This window comes from Rousettus aegyptiacus, unplaced genomic scaffold, assembly GCF_014176215.1.
Source record: "Rousettus aegyptiacus isolate mRouAeg1 unplaced genomic scaffold, mRouAeg1.p scaffold_m13_p_3, whole genome shotgun sequence".
Classification (NCBI taxonomy): domain Eukaryota; kingdom Metazoa; phylum Chordata; class Mammalia; order Chiroptera; family Pteropodidae; genus Rousettus; species Rousettus aegyptiacus.
The window spans coordinates 105,806,677-105,822,561 of record NW_023416306.1 but is presented as its reverse complement, the minus strand read 5'-3'; the positions used below and the strand labels follow the sequence as shown (position 1 = coordinate 105,822,561).

Sequence of the window (15,885 nt, the reverse complement as noted above, 5' to 3'; positions counted from 1 at the left end):
ACCTTTGCAAGGCAATGCATGCCAAGGAAGGCCACTTATAGGGGTACAGTCCAGCGCACAACCTAACACTAAGCAAGCCCACTCACAGTTCGGTCCCTGACTGGTTCAGGTGATGCGTGTGTTGCCAAGAAAGGACAGCCAAGGGGGTCTGAGCAAGCCCTGGCACAGGGCTAATGAGTTGGCACCCCTTTGAACCAGAATTATTTAAACACCTGTTGAATGTTTAGTTAACAAAAGTGGGAAAACATTTTCTCAAGAATAAAAACTGCTAGTCTCATTCTTTCTATTTAAAATTAGAACTTATTACGTGAATTCACTGCATACAACTCTCTGAAGCAGATAACTTCTCCGTAGGGATATTAAACCATTTAAATGTGGATAGAGCATAAATCTCTCTTAGGGAGCGGCACTTCATAGTGCATGGTGCATTCTCTGGATTCCAGCTGTGACTGCTGCCTTTATGAAACTAAATGCCAGTCACAGGGCTAGACCATGCAACTTGTACCTGTACCTGTGTGTTGCAACATTATTCTGGAGACAGGAGGTCCAGGAAGTAATTGTTAAGGATCTCTCAGTGGATAGGAGCCAACCTATAGTTCACCAAAAGACACAGACAGAAATCAGAGTTCACTGCCACCAAATGTCTGAATTACGCCAAGAATAATTTAGTGCCCTTTTAGACCCAGGCTGCTGCCCAGTTGGCCTGCCCCTTAATCCTACTCGGGTCAAGTCCAAATTTTAAAGAGGGAAGTCTTAGGAAGTTTAAAGCTGACCTTCGGCTCTGGCCCTTGCTCTCTCATGCTCGCTCTCTCTCTCTCTCTCTCTCTCTCTCTCTCTCACTCCACTCCAGTCACACTGGTCTCCTTACTGTTGCTGCACAAACATACTGCTAACCAAGACCTTGTGCAATTACTGTTGCCTCTGCCTGAACAATCTTCCCTGAGATGTTGTTCATTCTTCCATTCAGGTCTGTGCTTAAACACCACCCTATCAGAGGCCTTCCTGAGAAGTCTCTGAAGAAGCAACTTGTAAGTTTTCTTCAATGGCACTACCACCGGAAGTTCCCGTTAGATGTCACTTCCCGCACTAGAATGCAAGCACCACAAGAGCTTTATTCACCCTTATAGCCAGTACAGGGTACATATAGACAGTCAAGAAATGTTTGCTGGAAGAAAAAATGAATGAATGAACAATTCTGTTCCCCCTAAACTGATTTCCCAGCTGGCTGGGCTCTAGGAATGTCCTTGAACTTGCCCTTCAGGCCCGCCTATGCTGCTGCTGTTCTGGCTCCTAAACAAGAAGTATTTGGAGATATTTATTCTTTTGACAGTTATGGGTTGAAGGGAAGGGTATAATTTTCAGTTTTACTAGGAGGGCCAGAACGGTTTAAAACAGATTTTTTGTTTCATTAATGGGAAAAAAAACAAAAAGCCCTCATCTAACGTGCTTTCCACTTTCAGGAAAGCTCTCGGTGCTCCGTTCCACACCCAAGCTCAGGTGATCCGTCTGGAAGCGGCGAAAGCAAAGTGCAAACGCCGCGAAGCGGTGAAAGTGCAGAGGAGAAGGCGGAGGGAGGCGAGCGCTCAGGTTCACGCAAACGCAGGTGGGTTCCAGAAGAGTGGAACCGCTTGAGCGTGAACTCTTCCAAGAATCCCATCCCGGGCTCCCCTGCCATTCCCGGAGGGCCTCGACCCCTTCCCACACCCCCACCTCCCGGCCGAGCCGGCTCGCTGCACTTCACCTTTGCCCCTCTCTCCCACTCCTCTGGCACCACCCACCCAGGCTTGCTCTCCCCGAGCCCGGCCCCTTCACGTCGCCCCCGCTGTCTCCCCCTAGTTCCCTCTTTCGGCCCCCAGTTTCGCGTCTGCGGCCCTAAGATCTCGCCTTGCCAAAACCCGACCTTGCCACCTTGCCCTCCACGCCCATCTGAAGAGCTCGGTGGTCCCAGGTCTACCGACCGAACCAGGTTCTACCTTGGGGAACAAGGACCCCACTCCAACCAGAGTCCCCTGCTGTTCCCTCCACCTGGCTAACCAGCGCTCCGCCCCTCCCGGGTTCCAGGAAAAGCTAGAAGAGTGGGTTGTAGTGGGCTTCGGCAAAGGGTGCAAAGAACCAAAAGACCCCACAGCCCGCTCCCCTGCCCTCTCCTCGCTCTGGCACAGATGCGCTGCCCCTGAGAAATAAAAATGACCACGGATACTCTTCCAGCGACCTCCGCCCCAGGTACGCTCAGCTTCCTCTTCCCTCCCTCCCAATCCAACTAGAGCTAGTAGCCCTACAAGGGTCTGAGAGCCTCAAACCCTGGCAACCCCACTGTAAAAGTGAAAAATTCTCCAGTAAGCTAGTCCTAAGGACAAGACAGGGAGTGATATCTTCAGGCCTCAGCTCCCAAGAGAAAAGACAACATTGCCTCCGGGGGTGCGGATAACAAATCTACCAGGCCCCTTTTGCTACAAAATTTAGGAGTCCCCCTGAAACAATATATCTTTGTGCTAAAAGCTAACAGCCATCTTCTGCTTTTTGTAATCTACTTGCTTGCTTGATCAAGGCCACCAAGACATAGTTTCAGGCTTTATAAGCTGCCTCCTCCAGAAGCTCGGGGCTGATTCTCTAGTGGGGAGAATCAGTCACCGGCCAGCTAATAAAGGCTCATAATTAATCTCAATTGGCTCCGTGGGTCTTAGATTTGAACATGCCACAACATTTGGAGGCCCTGCCGAGATCCTCCCCTGGAGAAAAAGGGGAGCATCTCCCAGCCCGCGGCCCCAGGCAGTCCGGGCGAGACTTGGCCACGTTCAGGCGGTGGCCGGTTCCTCAGCCCCAGACGCTGGACAATCTCGGCCCAGGAGGCCGGAGGATAAATTCTACTGAGAACTGGGCACGAGCCACCTGAACCTGAATCGGTCTTCCCGGTGAGTACATCTAAGTCCCGGTTCTCGGCTTGGACCTGTCTGCCTGTAAACCCTGGGGTGTCTGAGCCTCGGCTTGGACCTGTTTGTCTGCAGGCCCCAGGAACTAGTGGACGGCTGGACACAGCACAACTTCCCTAGTCTGGTCAAGGACTGAGACGTCAGATCCTGACCCGGTTTCTGGTCCGTTTGCGCCGGCGCCTGTTGCCTGTTGTGTGTTTGTCCGTCACTTCTGTCACTCCACTGTCTGTTTTTACATTTGTAGTCTCTCTGAATGTCACACGTCTTTATCCTTCTTCTTATCCTCATAGGCCTATAAATCCTTCTTTTCTCCCTTGGTTTAGCTGCCGCTGCCCTGCCGGACTGGTCCCCGGGGATGCGTGGCTCTTGCTTTAACTTTTTAAACTTATACAGGTATCATATTCTCTTTCTCTGCTGTTCCGACTGCCATGGTCCAGACCTACTCCTCCACAGTGTCTCCTCAATAGTTTCAAAGACTTCAGGTGGCGGGCCCAAGGTTATGGGTCTCGCATCACCCCCTTCATTCGCCAGACATTCTGCCAGTTAGATTGGCCCACATTTGGAACAGGTTGGCCATCAGAGGGGTCACTCGACCTGCAAACAGCCTTTCAGATGAAGAAACTGATGTGCAGGAAGTTTAAATGATTTACCCAGTGATAGAAGTGAGTTTGTTTTTAATATAGAAAACACAAGAGTTAAAAAAGCTGATAAGAACCTATTAGGCTAATCCTTATTTATATTTTAGATTAGAGCAGGAAGAGCAGTAAGAAAATAGTTGTGTAAGTAGAGATTGGAAGAGGGGATGTCTTGAGGGATGGTAGAGAGATAGATGTGCATTTATGTTAGAGGTTTGAGTCTAGAGAGTGACTGAACGTGAATTTAATTAAAAGGTTCACAGAATGTCTGTGAGGCAGAATACTAGATAGTAGAGTCTCCTTTCTAACTGGTTCTTCGGTTTGGGTTAGAGTTTATTTTTATAGAGAGGTAGATTTGTAAAAGAACTCTGCTTTGGTTGGTTTAGAAAGAAATAAGCACTTATAGATAAATTAAGTCTTCCTAAAATTGTACTATGAAAAAATATATGCCTTTAAAAATTTTAAAATTGGTATATTCATAAATTTGCTAATCTTTTGAATGCTAATATATAAAACACAGTTTACAATTGCCTATTTCATTGTTTTCTCTAGAAATTAAGGCTACTAAGAGTTATAAATTCTAAGATATGTAAATGAATTGCTAGGAATAATACAAGTGAAAGAAAAATTCTGTACACAAAGTATCCAAAAAAAACCAAAATGTGTTTTGAGATATGAAGGATGTGTTTTTAAAAAAGGAGAGTAATTTTATCCTAGAATAGTTTCAGGTTATTTAAAGGTCGTTTGAGGCACAAAAGAGGAAAATAAAGGACAAAAACAGGTAAATATATAAAGTTGTAAAAAAAAAAAGAAAAAGAGAAAATCTTGTTTTATATAGTCAAGTTGGCTAAAATTAAATATATTTATTATAAGGTTTTAAAATAAACTTTAATATCAACAATGTATTGACACAAAACTGGAGTTCAGGTTTTTAGTCTGGTCCTAATAAGAGATTGTAAAAGATTTTTCTTTACCTGTGAGCAATACACTTAAGAAACAAAGATTCTATGTCTTATCAAAATAATTTATTGTGCTTTATAGTCTTTATTATGTCTTCGATTATTAAAAAAAAAAAAACTAAGTTCTTAACATTAAGAGTGCTAAGGTTTTTTATATAGTCATATTTACCTTTAAAATCTTTTATTATCACTTTGGTTAAATAGATAACTAAGTATTGTTTCATAATGACCCGTGATCCTATTTAATCAAGTGGTCAAACCTTCTGATATTACGACAAATTTCCCAACATAAAATCTAAATAGGATCTTTTATTTTATCTCAAAATAACTTTGAGACTTCCCAGAGGGCACCTGAAAAATCTCAAAGGTTCAGTTTTGTCACTTTGTAAAAAGAAATGTTAAGATAATTCAGTCTGTTTGATATATTAAATTATATAGGAAGCATTGTCAAGTAATAATGCTTAACCTTCTTTAAGTTACATTTTTATAAATACATGTTACTAATACAAGTGTTTCAGAAATTGTATAAAGTTCCTAAAAATTTGTCAATATCTTTATTATTCATATGTCCTTGTATAATAGTATCAATCATAATTTCAGTTATTATAAATTATTGTATGTCATGAATATCAAGAATAGACCTGACTATTCAGAAACGAAGGACTTATAGAGAAGCAAAGGGTATGGCTCTAATTTAGGCCATAACAGTAAAACTATTACAATAATTAGATAGCTATAATTTGAGTAAATACGTGGTCTTAATATTGAAATTGAAATTTCAGATAACAGGAAAGATCTGTTAAATAGATAACTAAGTATTGTTTCATACTTATTGTATATTCATGACATACAATATAACTGGAAACATCAAAACCCTTCTTTCTCAGAGAAACCACAGGGACTAGTCTCTCCTTTAGAGACTATTTTCTTTACCCATCAGCCCACCTGAGATGACTGTAAACAGCTTCTCTAAGTCCTCTTTGCCTTGGAAGAATGAGAACAGATTCTCCGAGAGGCTGCCAAGACTGTACATGACCCAAATGGGCAGCCCACCACTAATCCATCTGCGTCCACCATGTCCTCCTGTACACCCATCCACCTTAAGACCCCAACACAAACAAGGTAAAGAGGCTCTCGATAGGTATCACCAGCTTCTGCTCCAGGGCCTCTGGTCTGCCACCGAAAACCTACTAACCTTTCTAAGGTAAGCAAGGTCATCCAGGCCAAGGATGAATTGCCAGCACTATTTCTAGAACAACTCTTAGAGTCTTACTGGTTATACACACCTATTGACCCGGAGAACTCAAATAATAAAACCTTACTTTTGTCAGTCAGTCGGCCCCAGATATTAGGACAAAGAAGTAACAAAGGATAGGGAAGTTTAAGGACAAGAATTTGACTGAGCTAGTTAAAGTAGCCCGGCACGTCTTCAACGACCGGGAGGAAGTTAATATCACCCAGACTAAGAAAATGACTAAAGTCCTATTTACAATAATAAGCCCCACATTCAGTTCCTAAAAACTTCTGCTCTTAACCCAGCCACCCTTTTGCCTGATGATGACCCTCAACAGCCATTACATGATTGTCTCGAGTTCTTGGATAACATCACCTGCCTCAGACCAGACCTGACTGCCATCCCATGGCCACAACCAGATGCTACACTGTATACTGATGGGAGCAGCTTCGTCTCAGAGGAAGTCAGATATCCTGGGGTTACAGAAGTTGCCAAAGTGACTGTCAGCTGGGCTCAGGCCCTGAGCCACAGAACATCAGCTCAGCGAGCCGAACTCATTGCTGTGACCCAAGCGCTCTGATGGGTTAAGGAAAAGACAGTTAACATCTATACAGATAGCAGGTATGCTTTTGCTACTGCACGTATTCATGGGGCACTATATAAAGAGAGAGGATTACTCACCTCAGGGGGGAAGGAAATCAGGAACCGAGAAGAAATCCTAGCTCTCCTTGAAGCCATCTAGCCGCCTAAAAAAGTAACCACCATACACTGTCCAGGTTACAAGAGAACTGAGTCTGAGGTAGCCCGGGGCAACTCCTTTGTTGACCAGCCCTCAAAGGAAGCTGCCCCAAAACCAGTAGGGCCTATCGACATTCTGCCAGTTCTGCCCCCCAGAACACTCTCAGACTCACCCGTCTACACCCGTGGGGAACTTGAACTAAGCAGTAAGCTAAAGGGTGTAAAAAGACCCACTGGATGGATTCACCTCCCAGATGGACACACCCTGGTACCCGGTGCCCTAGGTTGGGAACTAGTCTCACTCGTCCATCAGAGCACCCACCTAGGAGGTACAAAGTTAATTAAACTGTTAAAAAGAGACTATTACATTCGGGGCTACAACGAATAGCCAAGCAGGTATCAATCAGTCCAGTGCCACATCTGCGCACAAGTACAACAAGAGACGAGACTTCATAGACAGGCACCAGGGGAACATTGAAAATTGGATTTCACTAAGGTCAGCCCGGGTACCTTCAGATTCAAGTACTTACTTATGTTCATTGACACCTCTTCAGGATGGAATAAAGCCTTCCCCACCAAGCAGGAGGCAACTCAGGTAGTAACAAAGAAATTAGTCTCTAAAATAGTGTCTCGATTTGGCCTGCCCATAACACTGGGGTCCAACAATAACCCGGTGTTCATCACCCAGACCAGTCAATCTTTAGCCAGGGTTCTAGAAATTAATTAGAAGTTACATTGCCTTTACAGACCTCAGAGTTCAGGCCAGGTAGAAAGGATAAACAGGACATCGAAAGAAACTTTAACCAAGTTCAAATTAGAAACTGGTGAAAACTGGGTAAGTCTCCTTCCCTCCCCTCTGTTAAAGACATGATACACTCCCTACTGTAAAGAGATCACGCTTTATGAAATCATGTTTAAAAGACCTTTTGTTTGTTTTGATATATTCATTTACTACATCAACCGTGTCAAATCTATAAAATGAAATAAGAATCTTGTATATTAATCCATACATATAAGACTAATGTGTTCATAAAGCATAGATCTTGCTTTAATTGTATAGCTTTAGGTAAGACTTGCTGTTTTTACGCTAACCATTCTGAAATTATACGAGACAGCCTAACGCTAATAAGACAGAGGGTTAAAGACAGAGAAGAACAATTTAAGCATAGAGAATCTTAGTATGAAAGACTTTTTAATAACACCCTTGGTTAACAACACTCCTTGACATCCATTACAGGCCCTCTTATTCTAGCCTTCCTGGGCCTTCTGTTTGGGCCCTGTATAATTAATTAGATAGCTGCCTATGTCAAAAAGTGGGTACAGGCAGTAAAACTCATAGCCTCAGAACAAACTATCAACCATTCCAAGTTAAGAAATCAATGATTTGAATTCCCTTTGAAAACCAGTGGGGAATGTAAAAGTGAAAAATTCTCCAGTAAGCTAGTCCCAAGGACAAGACAGGGAGTGATATCTTCAGGCCTCAGCTCCCAAGAGAAAAGACAACATTGCCTCTAGGGGTGCAGATAACAAATCTACCAGGCCCCTTTTGCTACAAAATTTAGGAGTCCCCCTGAAACAATATATCTTTGTGCTAAAAGCTAACAGCCATCTTCTGCTTTTTGTAATCTGCTTGCTTGCTTGATCAAGGCCACCAAGACATAGTTTCAGGCTTTATAAGCTGCCTCCTCCAGAAGCTCGGGGCTGATTCTCTAGTGGGGAGAATCAGTCACCGGCCAGCTAATAAAGGCTCATAATTAATCTCAATTGGCTCCGTGGGTCTTAGATTTGAACACGCCACAACACCCACCTCTAGCCCCGAGACGCTCAGCTGAAACTCTGGAGGGACTCTGGACTGCAAAGCCCCATGGGGGTGAGGAGAAGGAGCAGCGCTCGCTTGGAGACAGGGGAGGGGTCTCCTGGAAGGGCGTTCCTTCCACCAGAGTTCTGGACTCCACGCCCTCTCTGGGGAACTGTTGCATCAGCTTCCAGATCTCAAATTAGAGAAAGTGGTCTCCACTAAGCCAGGAAAGTGTCAGGCAGTAGAGGCGCCACCAGGAGGCAGCACTTAACAAAAAATGTCCGGGCTGAGAGTGGCCAGGAGGAGGCTGAGGTTACCAAAGCACCTTTCATCTGAAGAGTCTTAGCAGCGGTGTGGAGTCAACAATAGAGAGATTTGCTGGGATAATTCAAGAAAAAGGATCTAGAAATGCTTCACCACATTTTAAGGCTAAAAGATAATTCGTAAATAATATAGTTTCCTTTTGTATACCTTTTAGACAATCCAGCTTTGGCATTTTTTAAAGCTGACATTGCCACTCTGCAGAGATTCACAGAGAGCCACCTACCTTCACAACCAGTCTGGTGGAAAGGCACAAAGCTTAAAGAGACTTCCCAGCTGTCAGGCAAGAAAAAAGAATGTAGCCTGAGGTCATCATAATTTACCCATCTTGAAGCTGGGTCATTTACCACAGAACTTAGCCTGTACTGATTTAGCAGGGATTTGACAGCCATTGGAAAAGAAAAGGAATAAGTTACAATAAATTATGTAAGTAATAAGAAAATAATATGCAAAGGAATGTATTGTGTGAGTGGGTGGTTTATAGCCATTAGTTCCCACACGTCTTGCTGGGATTGACAGTGATTTGATCTTGAGCTGTTCTAAGAAGGAAGATAACATGAAATAAGACATTTCTCAAATAGTTCCCTCTTCCTAAACCTTAGAATTTGGACACAAGCATCAAAAAAGGGAAGAGGCTGCAAATGAGGTGGTATTGGCTACCCAGAGCCAGCTTCATGTATGCTTTTTCTCCAACATCATCATTATTTATCACGATGGTTTAAAAAGCCCCTAATTTCCCAGAACGGTGCACTTGTACAAAAGTCACTGTATACAGACATGACAGAAGGATATTTGAATAAACATATTGGACAAAAACATGAGCGGATAACCAAATGTTAAAGCCAAATACAGGCTGCGATGTCCTTGAGAGGCAAAGGAGTTAAAAAAAGGGAAGACATGAAGTTCAGATTCCTGCTGCTTCCCATTGCCCTTAACTCTAGCTTTAGCCAGATGAACTCCAGAGGTTGAAAGACATCTAGTTTGGGATGCTGAAGCTGCTTTCCTGTGGCTTATGAGTCTGATGAAGTCATTGAGTAGTGCTGTCCAAGTGCCAGACCCATCCCCTGCAAGTGTTCCATGAGGTCTCTGAGAATGCCAATGACGTTAGCTGTCAACACTAGTGTTCTTTCTCTCTCTGTCTCAAAATCCTAACCCATATTTCCTGCTATTTATAATGCATGGATTGTCCCCCTGCCACATCAAACTAACCAAGACAAAGGCTAAATTTGTCTTCCTTCCAAAGACCTTTCCCCTTCCAGATTTCCCAGTTTTCCCAAACTTCCCATCCTGCCCCCAAAGTTCTCCAGCTCTAGCTCCTTGACTCCTACATCTATTAAAGTATTACACGTGTTCACTCCTGCATGTGGAGTTCATATTGTACACATTATTTGTTCACCTTAACACATGTATCCTTTTTTATGATATTGTAGATCAGTGGTATCCCCCTAGTGTGTGAGCTACTAGAATAGAGGAATGTTACTGGTTCAATTCTATGAAGACTATAAATATATAACATTGGTGGTAGTGCCAGCCTGTTATCTTTCCTGTCGATCTTGACTATTGACACTGAGGCTATTTTTCCAGTCTTTGGCTTCTACTACTTGATTCCTCAACTGTAAACTCTGTAATGGGATTCCAGTGCTGTCTGCCTCAGCTATCTATCTCAGAACCAGGCAAAGGCACAAGATCCCAACTTGGGGAAGGTGTCACTCAGTAGTTATTACAACTGTAAAACAGTAAATTCACCACTACATTTTCATTCAATTTCCTGATCTCTGAAAACTACAAGCAATCTGTATAATGATTGCTTCCTGGACTGTCTTATCTACTTTTCAGGTTTATTATGAAAATTATATGAAATCATTTATGTAGAAGTGTTTTGATAAGTGGAAATGAACTATTCGATTGTAAGACGATAATGGTACTCTATTGTCTTATTTCCTTTGCTTAGCTTTTTGGGCCCATCTGTTGGCTAATAGCCAAGCTTCTTTTATTCCCATGTCTTCTTCTAGTTCAGCCCTAGCCTATACTAGTCTTATTATCAAAACAGCTCCTTTCACTTCTTAAATGAGGATCCACCCTTCCCCTCTTTCAAAGCACAGCTCAGAGCCACCTCCTGTGGAAAAACTTCCCAGTCTTGCAGAAGGAAATGATAAACTTCCAGATAGGCCATTACACCATTCCCTCACGTTCCCCCAGTCAGCACATGTTTAAGTGTCTAGCCTAGCACACAGTAATGGGCACTTTCATAGTAGCTTCACCATTTATAAAGCATTTTCACTTACATTATCATTCTTAAAATGTTTACACAAATGTGATATATTAAGCTATTTTTTAATGAAGAAATTAAAGATAAATGACTTTCTCAAGGCAAGGAAGTGATAAAAGAAAAAAAGGAATCATAAATCTGTGTTTGCCACTTATTAGTAAGTACTTCACAAGGTTTCTGAAAAGATTATATTAGACAATGTTATAGTCTCTCATAAAAATAGAATCAGATCTAAGTTCCTGTACTTCTTCAAGGCCTTGACAGCCTGCTCTAGATCAAGTTTCCATTATAAGCTCACAAACAACACATACTTCCCTTTCCAGCATTCATCTCAGCTGTCTGTCACAGTACTATGTGATTATTTGATCATTGTCTTCTCTCTCTAGACTGAAAGCTGTATCAGAATGTGTCTCGCTCTCCAGAATCTCCTGCGCCAAAAACATAGTAAAAAACATTTGCATAGTAAAAAATATATATATATATGGAAGCTCTTCAATTTTGTTGGATAAATGAGTGAGCACTGAAACTGAAACCCAGACTTTCTGATTTACTCTAGGTTTGACTCTTAGGCTGGGAAAAATATTTTACAGTGATGTGGCAGAAAGAATGAAGTAACATGTACTCCACTGAAGTAAAAGGATAAATTTCAGAGGACTAGAAACCGCTGCAGGAATCAGGGGGACAGTTCAGAACGGTTCAGTCTGGGAAGGCACGACATTCATCGAAGACATAACCACCACCGAGGATGCATACGCAGAGCGACCGCTCTTTTCCAAAACCCAGCCGCAGTTTTGACCCTCTCTTCCGTACAATGACCCAAGATGGCGGGGCCCGTGGTGAAATCCAGATTCAAGATGGCGGCTTCCTGCTTCCCTTGCAGAGTCGCACGTGGCCATAGGAGCCACGCCCACTTCCGTCTTCTCGGCCTCAGCATGGCCGCTTTAGGTACTCTGCTCTCTAGTAAGTGGGTGTAGGGTCCATGGGCTCGGGATCCCGCGGGGGAGCGCCTGGGATCCCTGAGCTGACTGCAACTCTGCCCCGGTTTCCCAGCAGGTATCCGGAGGCTGCACTGCAGCGCGGCAATTCGGGCGGGCAGCCAGTGGCGACTCCAGTGAGTGCAGGTTTAGGGGAGCCTGGGGGGTCAGAGATGTGCTGAGTCCTAACCGGAATGTTTTTCTCCACCCAGGCAGGGCCTGGCTGCCAGCCCCTCCGGCTACGGGCCCCTTACGGAGCTCCCAGACTGGTCTTACGCGGGTGAGCGCTGATCTGGCAGTTAACTGCTTCGGAGAGGTTCACCCAGAGAGAACGCCCCAGAACCCCCAGCGGGGGTTGGGCGTAGTGTCAAGGTTGGGGTGTATCTGAGTGGACAACGTGTTGAACTTTATATTTGGAGTTGGAGGGAAGAAGCCTTATTGTTTATTTTGTAAATTACGCCTATGGAAGGTAAAGCTAGACGGGATCTTTTTGGCTTGTGCAGATAAGCAGAAGACAATTCTGACTTGGGGCGCCCCCAGGGAAGTGAGTGACAAGACTTTTACTTTTCTCAAAGGAGGACGTATTTCTTAAAAAGTTAGGAAGAACCACCCTCCTGTGTTGTGAGTCCCTTTTTGAGAATTTGGTACCAAATGCAGGAAGAGCTCCTTAAAAAGCTGCCTAAATGAGCGACTCAGATAAAGGGTTATAAAAGTAAGGATTGAGGATGGTGGACTCCCGTCAGAAAATTATCTTCCCTTTACTTTAAAAATAAATAAAGAAAAGAAATATAAGCTGTAGAAGAGAGGGACCTTAGAAAAGTTGAAGCCACTCAACAGACCCCTTTGGGACTCCAGTGTATAGGTGGGAAAATTAAGATCTACAAAAGTTTTCACCCACTAAGTAACGGCAAAGCCAGGACTAGAACTTGGCAGAGGTCAGGCCCTCTTCAACAGCGTGGAATCCCGAGTATCAGTACTCTACTGGGTTTTTTGAGAGTGCTATCCTGCTTAATACTTGGAGGAGAGAGGTGAAGATTTTTTTTTACTTGTTATTTACTGTAGGAAGACTGGAATCGATTCTTAATCCAGGCTTCTCTACTTGCTAACTTTATGGGTCTTGGACAAGTTACTTAATTGTATTTCAGTTTATATATCTGTAAAAGAATACCTACCTCATATGGTTCTTGGAAAGATAAAATGAAACAATCAATTGAAAGTACCTGGCATATACAATACTGGTTCCCTTTACTAATAAATGCTCTCTTACCCATCTTCAAACTTTTGGGGAGCATTTTCACTGTTTCTTTGTTGGAAGTGCCCTTTCTCTTCATCTCTGTTATGAACTACTTGAGATACAGCATCTTTTTAGCAGGTCTGCAGATATTTATGCAATTTTTTGTATATGCTTATGTGCCTGTACTACAGTGAAAGCTAGCAATATAGTCCCTAATCCCAAGGAATTTAAAGTCTAGCTGGGGAAAACTAAATATGGATATTTTAAAAGTTCAATGATAATACTTCAGTGCTCTGCCTCTTTTCAAAAGGATTTGAAATGGCTAAGACTAAAAACAATAGTACAATAAATGTCCCAAGGCAAAACGATGTATTTTAACTGATTTATATGCACTTCTTTCAGAAGAAAGAATTGAAGAGGTTAGAGAAGGGTTTCTGGGACAGGTAGGGTTTGAAGTGGACCTAAGGATGAGGATTTGGCTGGAAGTAAAGAGGTATGAGTCTCATGGAGAGAGGTGAAATTTAACAAAGACTCATGGTGACCAGAACAGTGATCAGATTTAGTGGAGGGTTTCTTAAAATAAAACAGGAGATTCAGTGTTGGGAAGGATCTTAAATTCCGGTTATTGAGGAGGACATGAAATAGTGTAGGAACATGCCTAGGAGTGTATTCTTGGTGGTTCTAGGCATAATTCACCCTTGAAAATGAGGAACATGTTTTAGGAGAATTAAGCTACGGAGGGTGTGAAGTGGAGAAGAGGAGCTAGAGATTGGTTCTTCCCTAATTTCTGTCAGTGTTTTCACAAGGTGCTACAGTCCATGTCTAACATTTGCTTTTTCTCTCACGTCCATCTGTAGATGGCCGCCCAGCTCCTCCAATGAAAGGCCAGCTTCGAAGAAAAGCCCAAAGGGAGAAGTTTGCAGTGAGTGGCTAGATCCCCAGCCAGGGCAACCTGCATGTTATCAGAGGGAGAAAATTTAAATCATAATTTGTCTTGAGCTGTATTGGCACCTAAGCTAACATGTACCCCTCACACCAAGATTTCAACAGCCACAGATTTTAACAGTATTGTGAGAAGGGAGCAGTAGAGTAGGGTACTCCTGGGACAAGAACCAGTCGTAGACATTTTGCCAGACATTTTACTGCTTTCCTCCTGCTTCCCAACCCTGGACCTGGTCCCACCCCTTCCCCAGTCAGCAGTGTCACTTTCCAGCTGAAACCTCTGACTTTGATCTGCGAGTGAAAGGATATATGGTGCAGAGCTCAAGCCCCAGATGTTATCCACACTGTTTTCCTGTCTGTTTTAGAGACGAGTTGTGCTGTTGTCACAGGAAATGGATGCTGGATTACAGGCATGGCAGCTCAGGCAGCAAGAGAAGTTGCAGGAAGAAGAAAGGAAGCACAAAAATGCTCTTAAACGTAAAGGGGCTGCACCTCAGACCTCATTACCAAGTCAATAAAAAGCAACTCCTATCTCCCTTCCCCAGCCTCTCTTCGACTTTCTTTTCAATCACCTAGATGCATCATCCCAGCCAGAGGAGAGCCTTTTCCTTGTCTATCCTCAGAGCAAAAGAGCATGGACACCAGGAAGAACAGGCTGTGATATCACTGCCTGGAAGGGTTGGCTCAGTGCCCTCACACCTGGCTCCATTCCAGTTCAGCAGAATCTTGCTCTGGGATATTTATCCACTCCTTTGCAGGTTATAGGACTGGCCCATCTATGAGTAGTAGCTACTCTGCAGATATAGAAAAGTTGCAGCAGTTTTCTTCGTTTTAGCCAGGCATTCAAGTCTTGAAGAGCCCATACACAGCTCAGGCTGTATGCAGTTATACATTTAATAAATGTTTTGATGAAAAAGACTTTCCACCTGAGGTCCATTTCTTGTCAAGCAACTGGTATCAGTTTTTCTACACCAGATACATAACCCAAGAGGATACCCCCACTGGGAAGGCTGACATGGAAAGAACCAGACTTGGGTGTTACATGTTTCAAAGATTTGGATCCTGAGGTTTCCACGGTTCAAACTGAATTCCAGAGGTGTTTGGAGAGAGAGCTTGCCCTCCTGACCCCAATTTGTGTATGGAGCACTGGAGGTACACAGTCTTCAAACAGTTACTGGGGAATACGTTTCCCCCATATACCTCCCACAAACCTGTTAGCTGCCCCCAAGACCCAGAGAAACCTTTCATTTAATTGATAATGGCTCCTGTGGATTCTGTGGGGAAAGTACTTTTGCTTCCATTACAGTACAGAGCACTGAACTTTTTTCCATTCTTATACCACAAACTTGTGTTAGTTCTTGGATCTCTAGGATTTCTGGAGCTTCCTACCTGACCTAATTTCTGTCCAGCCCCTGTTATTCCTTCTCTTGCTTTCTTTCCCTCCCTTCTAACCCCCAATACCTCCTTCCTCTCTAGCTGACCAGTGTAATTCTTGGGTCTTAGATTTCGCTGATGGTCAAATTTTCTGTCTCCCACACTTTTCCTGCTTCTGTTGTGCTGGTTTTCCAGATCTAGTTCTCAACTTCTTATCTGTCTCCCTTTCCCAACCTCAGCTTTAGCCTGCCCTCCCCATTCCCTGCTTACCTCCAGACCTTTTGTTCTCAGAGACTTGTCAGTCCCTGAAGGAGATTTTACCCTTTAAGGAATTACTTCCTTTCCAGTGTAGAGAACCGAACTCTGAAGTCCTAACTTCCAATCTCTTTTCTAACTACTCGCCAAAATTGATTTGCCTTTCCCCAGATTCCCTGTCCTTGCACCCTTTGCCTCCCCAGCCAGTCCTAATTTAAGGAG

At 43.4% G+C, this 15,885-nt stretch overlaps 2 protein-coding genes across 10 annotated transcripts in view; one reads left to right on the top strand and one right to left on the bottom strand.

The window, feature by feature from the left end:
* The window catches only part of SLC7A7 (solute carrier family 7 member 7), a 38,777-nt gene extending 27,876 nt beyond the window's left edge, over positions 1-10,901 (bottom strand). Inside the window, exons 1-2 of one of the 5 annotated variants that reach the window (XM_036238588.1) lie at positions 8,304-10,901; positions 512-590 (exon numbers count right to left, since the gene is read on the bottom strand). In XM_036238588.1, the coding sequence (XP_036094481.1) occupies positions 512-590; positions 8,304-8,475 (251 nt within the window). In that variant the 5' untranslated portion in view covers positions 8,476-10,901. Of the gene's footprint in view, positions 1-511; positions 591-6,439; positions 6,505-7,026; positions 8,067-8,303 lie in introns of those variants that run through there. The other 4 variants (XM_016120511.2, XM_016120510.2, XM_036238589.1 and 1 more) reach the window with 4 other exon arrangements.
* A 553-nt stretch (positions 10,902-11,454) lies between these two features.
* MRPL52 (mitochondrial ribosomal protein L52) lies at positions 11,455-14,952 on the top strand. Of its 5 annotated transcripts, none has more exons than XM_016120522.2 (5): positions 11,455-11,844; positions 11,935-11,995; positions 12,071-12,138; positions 13,950-14,014; positions 14,400-14,952. In XM_016120522.2, exons 1-5 carry the CDS (start codon positions 11,706-11,708, stop codon positions 14,550-14,552), a joined length of 486 nt encoding a protein of 161 aa, XP_015976008.1. In that variant the 5' UTR covers positions 11,455-11,705; the 3' UTR covers positions 14,553-14,952. The 5 variants fall into 5 exon arrangements, with proteins under 5 accessions (XP_015976008.1, XP_015976010.2, XP_015976009.2 ...); XM_016120524.2 differs by having other exon boundaries at positions 11,772-11,829; XM_016120523.2 differs by having other exon boundaries at positions 11,804-11,844; positions 11,938-11,995.
* The last annotated feature ends 933 nt before the right edge of the window (positions 14,953-15,885 follow it).

Bases quoted from the DNA above. Each gene is read 5' to 3' on its own strand.
- MRPL52 (XM_016120522.2), top strand. From the start codon at position 11,706: ATGGCGGGGCCCGTGGTGAAATCCAGATTCAAGATGGCGGCTTCCTGC. The intron at 11,845-11,934 runs GTAAGTGGGTGT...CCGGTTTCCCAG, and splicing joins TTTAGGTACTCTGCTCTCTA to CAGGTATCCGGAGGCTGCAC. The intron at 11,996-12,070 runs GTGAGTGCAGGT...TTCTCCACCCAG, and splicing joins GGCAGCCAGTGGCGACTCCA to GCAGGGCCTGGCTGCCAGCC.